We start from the raw sequence: 13,386 nt of genomic DNA on the forward strand, positions 1-13,386 counted from the left end.
CGGAGCATGGACGCATCAGTAGCAATATCACAAGTTATTCCTAAAGAGAGACGCAACAGCAGCAACAACACCAGTCGATCCTTAAGAGAGAAGTCGTAGCAGCAGCACCACCACCAATCGAGAGAAGCTGAGACACGGCAGCAGTCGATTCTGGTTGAAGAACCGTGATGGAGAGGGAGACAGCTGTGACGAATCGTGGTTGAAGAACTATGACAGAGAGAGAGATGTGAATTTCGATCGGGATAAGGAGATTAGGCTTGGGTTTTGTTTTACAATTTCTTTTCTGATATAATTTGTGATTCATCTGAGAACGTGTATAACACGAGAGCGAGAGCGAGAACGGGAGCAGGAGCGGGAGCGGGAACATGAGCGTGAGCGGGAGCGCGAGAGTGAGCAAGAGCGAGAGCGAGGAAGAATGTGAGGATGGAGAGGGAGAAAGATGAGGATTTTCTGGTTCAATGTTCCGGGGGTAGGGGAGAAAGAGTGGGAGATGAAAATGCTTTTCTTCCGGTTGCCCTTCTTTTTTTGCTTTTATTCACGTTTTCTTTCTTTTCTTTCAAATTAAAACCCCAACCGTTGGATTCAAATAAACTGAATCCAATGGCTCAATGGCAGCCCCTGCACCATACAGGGGATTTTAGGCCCTGCATGGTAGCCGTGTCCCTGTACTAGCATAAAGAGATTCCTAATTAAAATTGTATGTATGTGTTAGAGTACAATTTATGCACTAGTTTTGCATTGTTTACTTCCCTTAATATCGATGTTTCCAAAATTTGATGGGTGTCGAAGCCAACAAAAATAAATTCCTACTCTAAATAAATTGTGTATAGTGATTGAGCAGGGTCGTGTCCACAGAGATCGGTAATTATTTAAATCCTTTTGAAACGTAAAACGTAAAATGGGGGAATTGTTGACAATAATAAAAATCAAATTAAAAATAACAAGAATGCAAATTAAAGTTGTAATTCAAATTGGAGAAAGCTCTGGTTGAAGGAATTAACTCAGCTTGATTCGACTACTGATCATTGATTCAAATATAGATTATTATTACTCATGAATAGACCGGTTATAGCTACTGAGACCCTCTAATAGCCAATCTCTCCTTAACTAGTCGATAACCAAGGTACGACCGTTGGTTATTTCCCTAATCAATAGACAACCCTAGATACGATCATAGAATTTAATCAATTGACAGCCTGAAAAACCAGAGAGACCCAAATCCTAATCAACACATATGATGATTCATTTAAATTAGATTGTTTATTCTCACAACACAACTCTCTGCTATGTTATTTGTCACAAACATTAAATTCTTCATACGATGAATCCTTTAATTGACAATAGATTAAGTTGATAATAAAATAGTGGCCAATTACCTAATTAACAAACATAATCATGAAAATAATTCAGAGAATAAACAAATACCCAAAAAGTAATAAAACAATTAAAGCACAAGAAAGATCTCACAGTAGTGATGAATCAAAGCTTCATTAACCTTCAACCAGAAAAATGGGTTTAGTTCCTCATAGAGAGAAGAGAAAAATTAGATCTAGGGTTTCTTTCTCTCCAATCCCTAAATCCCCCCTTTTCACAATAGATTCCTCCCTTAAATACTCTCTCTCTCCTCTCTATTAGAATTCTATTTAAAATAAAATACTAATATCTGAAATATTAAATTCGTAATTACAAAAATAACCAAAAATACAAAACACGTTAAACTAAAAACTGCAGGTCCGCAGTTGACAGCACGCGCCCACGCCTTATCAACAAAGTTCTTCTGACTCTCTAAATTTCTCCAAGAGAACAATCATCCTTAAACATCATCTTATAGCTCAATTTTATCACCAATCAATAGAATTGCACCTACAAAAGTAAAACACAAGTAAATCACTATTATTAAGTGCAAAACATCGATATTAAGGGAAGTAAACAATGCAAAACTAGTGCATAAATTGTACTCTAACAGTATGAACTAATTAAGGGGTCTTATTAAAGCGTCTCTCACATATTCAGCCATCAAGTTTTATTTTTCTCCCTTTAATATTTGTGACACACGAATAGAAAAAATATTGCACAAATAAACTTATTAGAAGATTTGATAATTCAAATTTTCACTCAGCAATGCCTTACAAGCAAAAGAAACAATACATTGACTATGTTTCCCATTATGATCATGAAGAATGTGCTAATAATGAAAAAATTGCCGCTACATGATGGTTGATTCTATGGCACAACTTCTTCTGTAAATATCGCCATTATATGTGCAGCCTGGCAACCAAACATTATGTTGCAATCCCAAAAGCCCGTGAAGATGTGATAGGCATTTATACAAAATATTCCATTAAATCTATAAAAGGATATAATCAAACATTATAAATAACAGATTCTTTTGAAAAATCAAACAGTAAAAATCAAACTTCCCATCAAAGTTGAACTTTTTGTTTCAAAATTCAATTTGCCAATTTGACAAATTGGCCAAATTGAATGCAATGGTAGGTGAGCAATGCCTATAAATAGAGAGGAGAGGTTAGAGTTTGAATCATCCTAATTGTGAAAATTGAGAGCAATTGTAAGTGAAGCAATTTGAGAGATTTGATAGAGTTTCCACTTGAGTGCTCTAGTGACGATTCAATTGGGTGTATTGAGGTTGTGGATTTTGAGAGCTTTTCTCACTTTTGTAAATTGCCGATTCAATTGAGTGTTCTAGTATGGGACTAACAATATATATCTAGAGCTTTTCTAAAAGTGTAACGTCACGGATGAGAATTTTGACAAAAAATCTATACGGCATTTAGGGCGGCCCGTTACAATAAGGTAGCTTATTTGTGACGCCTATGTTCTTTAGTGGAAATAGTAAGTTGTTAAGGTATAGATCGTAGTTTAACCCAGTATCACTCTATGATAGGAATCAATGACGTAGGGATTAGGAATGCATGGTAAACTTACGAAATGATCTCTCACACAACGTTATCAATTTATATTAGTTTAGCCATCATGCTTTCTCTTTAAATTCATAATCAAATGGAGATTCTAAATATTACAATCCAATAATTTTTATTATCAGAGAAAAAATACATTATACTAAGTGAGTACTAATCTCAAAATATAAAGACTATCGTACATTACTCTTTGCTATTTTAGTTTATGGAGGAACTATTGGCATCCTTCTAAATACCTCTTAACACTCTTTTCTTTATTACCTAATTAAAATATTTAAAAATATTATAAAACTTTTTTAACACCTCCTTAGTGACAAAAATCCTCTTACTTAGAACTTATTAGTGTAAACCTCATTTTTTTAATTTTTATTATTAAACCTCATTTTAACAACGTGGTTTCTTCCCTTCAAAAGGAAAAACAACAGGGCTTCTTGTATACGAACCCAATGAGACTTTTTACCAATTTATTATGAGACATAAATTTTCTCAAATATATTCACGAGTAATTGATATGATAGGAAGAGATATTTTTATTTTCAGCTGGCATTTTAATATTTATAGTCACTCGTAGCATTATTATTGTATTTGTGTCATAATTATAAATCAGTTTGCAGTTTGAGTAATCTGCAAACTAATATAAAAGAAATAAAAACTATTTAAAAGAATTAATTTTTTTAATTATCAAATTGAATTTTTATTTAAAATAAAAAAGAATATTTTTGGAATAATGAAACAATTTATCCTATAATAAAAAATAAAAAAACTTGAAAATAGACCAAATAGCTGAACTGGGCCGACGTGGATTGGTCATATGACTTAGAGCTAAATCTACTGCAAGAGGACAGGCCCCGTCTTTTTCTGAAGTGGATGCCAGAACACAAAGTACACAAAACAATCGTCACCATCTAAACCTATCTATCTATATATATATAAAGTTGGGACTTGAGGAGGTGATGTGGCATCACCATTTCTCATCTTTGTATATTCTCTATTATCTAATAAATAGAGAAATTTTCTTTTAGATTTCGCTTTTCATCTTCTCATAATTAATTTAATTCTTATTACACAATAACAATTATGTAAAGATTTTAATGAGACATATTCTTTGTAATGAACATTCAAGGGAGAGTGTTATGAATTTATTAAAATAAATGTAGATGTTCATAACATATATCTCTTAGTCTCCCCACTATCTCCCATTAACAACCTTTATCTTCCCTATAACTCCCACTATCTCACAAGGAATTATGATCCATAATTTTTGATTAATTTCATGGAGTGATTATATAACTATAAAAGGAGAGCTAATCTTTTTGTTTTGTACACACACAATTGAAATGAATAAAATCACTCTATAATATATTATCTCATTTTATTCTTTATTTTGCGTTGCTTCTTTATTTGTATTGTTGACTAATAGCTTTTTTTTTTTTTTATAAGGCTGCCTCATCTTTAAAAAAATCAATTCATATTTTTTAACAGTTTCATCAAGTGTAAAGTAAGAAAAAATGATAATATTAAATTCTTTTTTCAAAACCGCGCGAAGCGCGGTTCTATTTTCTAGTTTGAGAAAAATACAAAACCCTCAACTAGCCTACTATTCCTCCCTTCTTTTTCTTTTAAAATAAAATCTCTGCTAAATAATAGTCCCCAAGTCCACAGACCATGAACAGGTTAGCCTTGCCTCCAAAGTCAGGTACGGTCTTTCTGAATTTCTTTCTGAATTTCTCTCTGTTGATAGTTCGGAAGATCTATCTTTTATTTGTTTTGAACTTCTGACTTTCTTTATTATCTGTTTCTGTTTTTTTTTCCCCAATGTCAATGGCAGGGTGGCTAAGAACATTATCCGGCCGGCTAAAAACAGTATCCGGCTGGTGAGACTGTCCTGTTTTCTTCTATATATTATCTATGTTATTTATTTTCAATCTCTCTCAAGAGTTGCTATTTGGTTCGTGGCTTATTTATTTATGGAAAATTGTGGTACGTATTCTATATCAGGTTGGCAGTAGATTAAGTTGGGGCAGAAACTAGTTTCTGGTAGCGAAAAAATCCCTTATAATGACAAACTCATCAACGGGCCTATAGTGAGTCACTCATCCTGTAAAAATTTAACCTTTTTTTTTTGTTCTTTACATTAATTGCTGCTGTGTTTTGTATCTGATTTGCTGTAATTTTGAGCGAAAATTTTATTTGAAAACTTTTAAAGGAGTATTTGAAATCAAAGTGCATGTTTTGGGAGTGCTTGTTGAACAAGTTATTATGTAGCAAATTAAAACTAATATAGCAAAACAGCCTAACTGCCGGCGATCACAACACCGCCATCAAACGGCTACAAACTGAGGTTCAACACCGTCGTTGAAGAGATTGGCGGCATTCAACCATAATTCTGGTGGTTTTCGCAGCCAAGCTTGCCACCGTGTAGCAGCGGTGGCCGTGAGTTAAGAGGGGCTTTTTTTCCTCCACCAGGCCTCCAATGCCAGCGAAATTCATGCCCTTTTGAAATTTGTGATCCTTTGATCTTTGACGACTTTTTTATTGTTTTATATAAATATTTAAGAGTTGAATTAGTTTATTTATTTATTATCTTTTTTAGAAGGGAATTAGTTTATTGATGGAAAGATGAATTGGTGTATATTTTTTAAAAAGTAATTAATAAATATATTTAAAATTCTTATTTCCTTTTATACATATAACTAAATTTTTGTACATTTTAGTCATTATGCATAAACAGCCCCCCAATTTTAGGACTAATTTACCAAATATATCTAACAAATTATTATAGAGTTGGTTGTCTCATAATCTAAATTTAGCAAACGTGTTTGAAATTTTTTCTAAAGCTGATTATTTCGAAATCTAACACAATGGTGATTGCTTGGGAATCCAATGCAATCCCAGACTTGGCCTAAGACTTGTTGCAACTGTATCTCTGCTTGTTGTTTGCTCCTCTTCAATAATGTTGGGTTCTTTTGAGATGCCTGTTAATGTTATTGGATATTGGTGTTGCAGGGTCATGATGTTACAGAAGAGGGTTTTGCTACAGTTGGCAAAATTGCAAAATGTGGGCACAAAACTGATGCCAACCTTACATGTGATACTGTGGAAGAAGGTGTCTGGCTTACCGCATTAGGTTATTCGGATGAGCGTGGTGAGGGTTTTGATAGTCAAGGTATGTACGGACAAACTCAATTAATTGGAAAATGGTTGTCTTAGATGTAAGCTGCTATTTCGCTGGTGGAATCTCCTAAGGATGGGCTTGATTACTCATTTGAAGTTTGATTATGTTTGTTTGCACTTTGCAGTCTTAAAATATAGGCCTATCCTGACTTATACCTTGGACGATGCCTTGAGAAGTGAAGGATTCGAGGCAGTCAAAGCAGGAATGAGTGCTGATCTAATAATTGGAGAAATTTATGAAGCAGTTTGGAGAGTTTGTCAATACTTACGTCGCATAGCACGACCGGTCAGCGGATACGGAGAAATCGTCCAGGTTTATTACTTACTGAATATTGCTTTATTTAGGAGTTGGGAGGATTATAATATGGACAATGGATAGAGGTTGTTTAATTTTAATGGACAGTAAGGTCATTTATTTGATATGCCTGCAAACTATTTTTTTTTTCCTCTATAAAGGTTGCGACAGCTGCAGCAAATGGAGACAAAAAGATTGGGGAGTGGGTAGCCAAGGCTATTGAGAAACTTGGAATAGGTGGTTTATTTTTTGTAGATGTAAGTTGCTTGTTCTATTTATGACATTCTTCTGTTTTGAGCCATCTTGGTTTGAGATTGTGATAGGACTTAGGGCTAAATTAGGGCTGACTTTATTGATTAAATCAAAAGAAAACAAATAATCAATCCTGACCTACAATTCGAGAGGTAGGTCAATCTCTCCCAAAACTCCTAATGGTTCCTAATACCAGACAAAACTCAACATAAACCTTAAATGACTCCATAATCTCTTATTTATAGCTAAACCCTAATTAATAATAAAGTTACTAAATTGCCCCTGCCCCTAAAATTACTAAACAGCCCCTGCCCCTTTATATTTGCGCCTAACATAAGTTTTCATGGGTCTAACATTACTCCCCTCCCAAAAAGACACTCTGTCCTCAAGGTGAAATCTAGGAAACTGCTGCCTCTTCTTCCTCGCATTCTTCCTCGCATTCTTCCTCGCCTTCTTCCTCGTCAAACATAGTCAGGACTTGTAGTGATTTATCCTTACATCGATGCCCTGGTGAAAATTTCTCATCGCATCGAAAACACACCCCCTTCGCCCTCTTATCCTGAATCTCTGTCTCTGTGAGGCGTTTGAAAGTCACCCCTAGTCGTGCCCCACTAACCCGATCCCTTTGGGAATCTCTCTGTAAACCCATCATTTGCATTTTCCGGCCTCCCGATGGTGTATTTTGGAACTCTCGCTGAAACCCCGAAGTCTGAGTTTTCTGTCCTACCAATGGTGTGCTATTTCGATATAAAAAGTCGACTGAACTGCTCCTATTAATCCGTTCTATTGTGTTCTTATCCTCAATCATCTGTGCCAACTCCATTGACTCCCCTAACCCTCTCGGCCTTAGCAAGCATAGCGAGGCTCAGATTTCTAGCTTTAGTCCCTTCATAAAATTTCCTTCCAACACTGCCTCTGGAAGCCCCCCTAGACGCCCTGATAGCAACTCAAATTTCTCCCTATACTCTATAACCATTCTCTCCTGGGTCAGAGCAAAAAACTGTTCATGCAAATCTCCCTCTTGAGTGGCCTGAAACCTCTCCAACAGCCGATCCTTAAATTCACCCCACAACTCATTGGTTGTCGTTGTTCTCGCCATTGAAACCATGCAAGGGCCTTTCCCTCCAAGCATAACGCAGCCGCCATCAATTTTTCCCTTTCTGAGAGTCCATTAATGGTGAAATAGCACTCTGCCCTATACACCCATCCATAGGCATCCTCCCCTTCAAAAATAGGCATTTTCAGTTTCCTTACCCTAGAATCTACTCCAAATTGAGTATGAGCCACCCAATTTCGTGCCATCGGAGGTCTCCAATCTCCTCAATCTACTCCAGTATCTGCAAATCCTGAAGATCCAGCCCAAAATTCTCCTTGCCCAGCACCATAGTGGGCTAGATTCCCTTGCCCAGCTGTATTTTGACCATAACCGCTCCCTTTCTCACCAGAAATCCCTCCTCCTGGCCTACTGCCCCCAAATCCAACTTTTTCAGACCCAAATCCTCCCTGCTCGGGCCCAAATTCAGCCTGTCCAAGTTATGCCTCACCCCCAAACGCCCCCGAGTCGCCTAGTCCGGTCACTCCGATTTCTGCGCCGTCACCTACCACGGGTTCCGTAACCTCGGATCCTTCTCCTGCCACATCGCCATGGCCCCTCAATGCTGCCGGAGGAGGGTTGAGGTGGAGTTCCATCAATTTCAACAACATGGCTTCAATAGATGAAAATTGTTGTTGAACGGTGTTGAATCGCTCATCAATCGTAGCCTTGATTGATCTGACCTCTGCTTCCAATTTTTCTTCAAGCGTGTCCACCTTTTTCGCTGCAATTGTCTCAGGATTCTTGCTCTGATACCACTTTGATAGGACTTGGGGCTAAATTAGGGCTGACTTTTATTGATTAAATCAAAAGAAAACAAACAATCAATCCTGACCTACAATTCGAGAGGTAGGTCAATCTCTCCCAAAACTCCTAATGGTTCTTAATACCAGACAAAACTCAACATAAACCCTAAATGACTCCATAATCTCTTATTTATAGCTAAATCCTAATTAATAATAAAGTTACTAAATTGCCCCTGCCCTTAAATTTACTAAACTACCCTTGCCCCTTTATATTTGCGCCTAACATAAGTTTTCATAGGTCTAACAGATTGCTTTGGCATGGTGTTCCACTTGTAATTTACCTTTCTTTTTCTTTTTCTTTTCCCTTTATCATTTTACAAAACTTGTCATTGATTTAAAGTTTTACAAGATTCTGTTTTGCTATTAAATTTAACTCTTTTCAATTGATGGTATTTTTGACCAATTCCATGACCCGGGGTTATCTTTAATATTAAGACATACCTTAGGATGAAGTGGGACGTGACAAGTAACATTTTACATGTGCTTTACTTCTGCTTAATTCTCTTCTCCTTCGCATGAATCATTTTTTTTTTACTTCACAGTCTTATTTGTTTCATTAACCCTTTACATAGAAAATTTTGAGTCATTCAAAATCCTTAGAAGCCGAGACAAATTTGCTGCAGGGGAAGAGAAGATGGAAGACTAGATTAGAGTATATTCAGGCAATAAAAGTAGATCGGGGCTTTGTGTCCCCTTCCTTCATCACCAATATGAATTCTGCAACATGTGTAAGTATTTCAATAAATCACTGTACTACTTTTTTATGGCTACTTTTGGTACGTAGGGAATCAATTAACAAGAATCGCGCTTGTTTTACCAAAAATGTATAAAGTTGTGTCTTTCTTCGGCTTAATGCAGCTATTGTTTTGTTTTTGCTAGATTTTGACAAATCCATTCATTCTAATCCATGCGAATAAAATTTTGACTGAGGATGTTGTAAAGCAAGCAATTAGACCGGTATGCGAGAGTGTTTTATGCAGAAATGAGAAGCTTTAGTTTATTTACTTACAAATTAACTGAATCTTTTTTCCCCTTTTCTTTTCGGTAGAGACGACCTCTATTGATTGTAGCTGAGGATGTAGAAACGGAGCTGGTCAGATCTCTGAGACGGTCTTATCGTGGGAAATCAAAGGTTTTCTTATCAAAATAGAAAAATATGAGAATTAGATAGGGCACAAGAATTCACATAGTTCCTCCTGAGATCTGCATTCACAAGTGAAGCTGGCTTAGGAAAATTTACAGATATAAAACTAAATTACAATTGAACACATGAGAGTATAGGTTACAAATAAAAGACTTACTTAATTTTACATATCATGCATTTACTTTTAGTTTTACAGAAGATCGTTTTATTAATTTGGGTTTATGAATTGAAGCTTTGCGTTGTCAAACCTCCAAAATGTGAACATAATGGAAAGGCAATCATGCAGGACCTTGCGGTCTTCACTGGAGGCCAGGTGGGTTCATTTGGTAGTTAGTATTCCCACCAGTTTTGCATTACTTATGTAATTCAAAAACCAATGTCATACTATCTTTTCACTTTTAGGTTGTAACTGGCGAATCAGATATGAACTTTGTACCACAAATGCTTGGTTCATGCAAAGAGGTGATACATGTAATGTACGAATTGTTTTTGCTGTATAAGTCCTTGCCCTAGATCATTTCAATTGTCAAGGGCATGTTTTGTTGAAATAGGATATATTTTAGCCATTTCCACCATTGCAGGTCAAGGTGTCACATGATGAGATGGTTATCATTGGTGGGTCTGGTGGCCAAGAAGACATTGAAGAAAGACGTAAGGAGGTTGGTTGTGGCTCTTTTTGACATGTTTTGCAACAATTTTCAGACTTTTCGTTTGTGTTCATTTGTTATTTGAAATTATTCGATACGTTCTGTTATTTTTGTTTCAGTTAAAATTAATTCTCAATTATGTCGAGCACTTCAAATGATGAATTAAAGTTATTAGAAAAGAGGCTTGCAAAGTTTTCTTGTGAAGTGGCTTATTTTAAGGTTTGTTTCTCTGAAGTTGTGTTTTATTCTAGCATGTTAGCCGTACGAAATATACAGTCCTTTGTTGAAAACATATTTAATAGAGACTGTTTTTATGTAAGGTTGGTGGTGATAGTTGTGCCGAAGTGTTCAAATATTGTTGTAGAGTTTACAATGCCATAACTGCCACCTTGGCTGCACTTGATGGAGGAATTGTAGCTGGTAAGCCTTATATTTTTAGAATTTTGTGTGGTCGACCTTGTTCGGTTCATGAATCACATTTTGATTTTCTGATGAATTTGTAGGTGGCGGGGTTGTACTTTGTTAGAGTGCAATTTATGCACTAGTTTTGCATTATTTACTTCCCTTAATATCAATGTTTTGCACTTAATAATAGTGATTTACTTGTGTTTTACTTTTGTAGGTGCAATTCTATTGATTGATGATAAAATTGAGCTATAAGATGATGTTTAAGGATGATTGTTCTCTTGGAGAAATTATGAGCGTCAGAAGAACTTTGTTGATAAGGCGTGGGCGCGTGCTGTCAACTGCGGACCTGCAGTTTTTAGTTTAACGTGTTTTGTATTTTTGGTTATTTTTGTAATTACGAATTTAATATTTCAGATATTAGTATTTTATTTTAAATAGAATTCTAAAAGAGAAGAGAGAGAGAGTATTTAAGGGAGGAATCTATTGTGAAAAAGAGGGGATTTTGGATTGGAGAAAAAGAAACCCTAGATCTAATTTTTCTCTTCTCTCTATGAAGAACTAAACCCATTTTTCTGGTTGAAGGTTAATGAAGCTTTGATTCATCACTACTGTGAGATCTTTCTTGTGCTTTAATTGTTTTATTACTTTTTGGGTATTTGTTTATTCTCTGAATTATTTTCATGATTATGTTTGTTAATTAGGTAATTGGCCACTATTTAATTATCAACTTAATCTATTGTCAATTAAAGGATTCATCGTATGAAGAATTTAATGTTTGTGACAAATAACAAAGCAGAGAGTTGTGTTGTGAGAATAAACAATCTAATTTAAATGAATCATCATATGTGTTGATTAGGATTTGGGTCTCTCTGGTTTTTCAGGCTGTCAATTGATTAAATCCTATGATCGTATCTAGGGTTGTCTATTTGATTAGGGAAATAACCAACGGTCGTACCTTGGTTATCGACTAGTTAAGGAGAGATTGGCTATTAGAGGGTCTCAGTAGCTATAACCGGTCTATTCATGAGTAACAATAATCTATATTTGAATCAATGATCAGTAGTCGAATCAAGCTGAGTTAATTCCTTCAACCAGAGCTTTCTCCAATTTGAATTACAACTTTAATTTGCATTCTTGTTATTTTTAATTTGATTTTTATTATTGTCAACAATTCCCCCATTTTACGTTTTACGTTTCAAAAGGATTTAAATAATTACCGATCTCTGTGGACACGACCCTGCTCAATCACTATACACAATTTATTTAGAGTAGGAATTTATTTTTGTTGGCTTCGGCACCCATCACACTTCATGCGTCGAAGGAGGTAGAGAAATTGCACACTTCGTGGTATAATGAAAAAAAAAAAAAAACGAAATAATAGGATGCTTGGTGTTCACCTTGTACAGAAAGCTCTCAAGGTATTTGTCATTTTCTTTGCATACTACTTTTCTATTGTTTGCTTTTTCAAATCTTACTGGTCAATACTACTCAGGCATCAACTTCCTAACAAATTTGAGGTTGCGTGTACAGGCGCCTGTGTGCTCAATTGCTCATGCTGCTGGATTTGACTATTCAGTTGTTGTTGAGAAGCTACTGGAGCAAGACAATCCTGACCTTGGATATGATCCGGCTAAAGGTTTGTTTTAATAAGTAAAAATAGAAACAAAAACTTGAGAGTTATTTTGTGTTGTTCCCAATGTGCATTGAGTTGGGTGAGACTGCTCTCATCATAGTCTTTGTTTTATTTTTCACCAGGTGAATTTATCGATCTGATCGAGTGTGGAAATGTTGATGCGGCACTATTGGTAGGCTTTGAATTAAATGATGTCGCATGGTAACTAGTTTAACCTCTTCAATATCTTAGTAAATTTATGTTATTGCTATGTACATCTAGCTCAGTTCACAGACCCTCAAGAGGTGTCGTCCATTTTCCATTTTCTGTGACGGTAATTTCTACTAAGCTTATGTTAGTTCTCTAATTAAGCAAATACCAATTATTGTTTGTGTAGGCATTCTAATTGTAACTTTGGTACAAGATGCTTAGAGCTCCAGTCCTCGAAGGGAACACAGACGGAAAAGGAGGCTTGCGATCTTGCCAACGAATGTTCCATGGCATGATATTTTTGTATTTTTATTTATTAATTTATCTAGATTCAAATCTCTAAGATAATAACATTTATCGTATTATGCTAGCTTAGATCGTTACGGCTGCCGTTGGAGACATCAGTCTCTGAAATAACATGGGTATTTTTATTTTTATTCTTTTAATTATTATTTTTTTAACCTTTCACTCACATGACAGCCTACTATATCAAAACTAAACTCTGTCACTATATTACCACTATGTCATAAGTCAAATTAACAACACAAATCATTCAATAAAATGTCAGGTAAACCAAAGCAAGTTGGATGCCTATTAACAAAACTCCGTTGTGAATCAAAATCTAATGCAATAAGGAACTGCTTAGTTGATAATACCCTTTTGTTCTTTGTTTAGTTGATCTTAATTCCGTTTCTTTTCTAGATTGTGTCTACACAAAACTGTTGCATACATTCAAAGACAATTCTGCCCAGCCATTACTAACCTTATCCAAACAGGGAGGATGGGGTGTTTTGTGGAAGAACAGT

General features: G+C 35.6%; 1 protein-coding gene across 1 annotated transcript; it reads left to right on the plus strand.

Annotated features, from left to right (window-relative positions):
* The first annotated feature begins 9,269 nt into the window (after nt 1-9,269).
* LOC107175337 (chaperonin CPN60-1, mitochondrial-like) lies at nt 9,270-12,876 on the plus strand. The gene is made up of 10 exons (XM_052441335.1): nt 9,270-9,287; nt 9,439-9,516; nt 9,608-9,691; nt 9,936-10,016; nt 10,106-10,165; nt 10,285-10,362; nt 10,671-10,770; nt 12,251-12,394; nt 12,514-12,592; nt 12,768-12,876. Exons 1-10 carry the CDS (start codon nt 9,270-9,272, stop codon nt 12,874-12,876), a joined length of 831 nt encoding a protein of 276 aa, XP_052297295.1.
* The last annotated feature ends 510 nt before the right edge of the window (nt 12,877-13,386 follow it).

This window comes from Citrus sinensis, chromosome 5 (genome assembly GCF_022201045.2).
Source record: "Citrus sinensis cultivar Valencia sweet orange chromosome 5, DVS_A1.0, whole genome shotgun sequence".
NCBI classification, from domain to species: Eukaryota; Viridiplantae; Streptophyta; class Magnoliopsida; order Sapindales; family Rutaceae; genus Citrus; species Citrus sinensis.

Coding starts and splice junctions, on each gene's coding strand:
- LOC107175337 (XM_052441335.1), top strand. Junction 10,017..10,105: donor CGGTCTTCACTGGAGGCCAG/GTGGGTTCATTT, acceptor TTTCACTTTTAG/GTTGTAACTGGCGAATCAGA. Junction 12,593..12,767: donor GAATTAAATGATGTCGCATG/GTAACTAGTTTA, acceptor TTGTTTGTGTAG/GCATTCTAATTGTAACTTTG.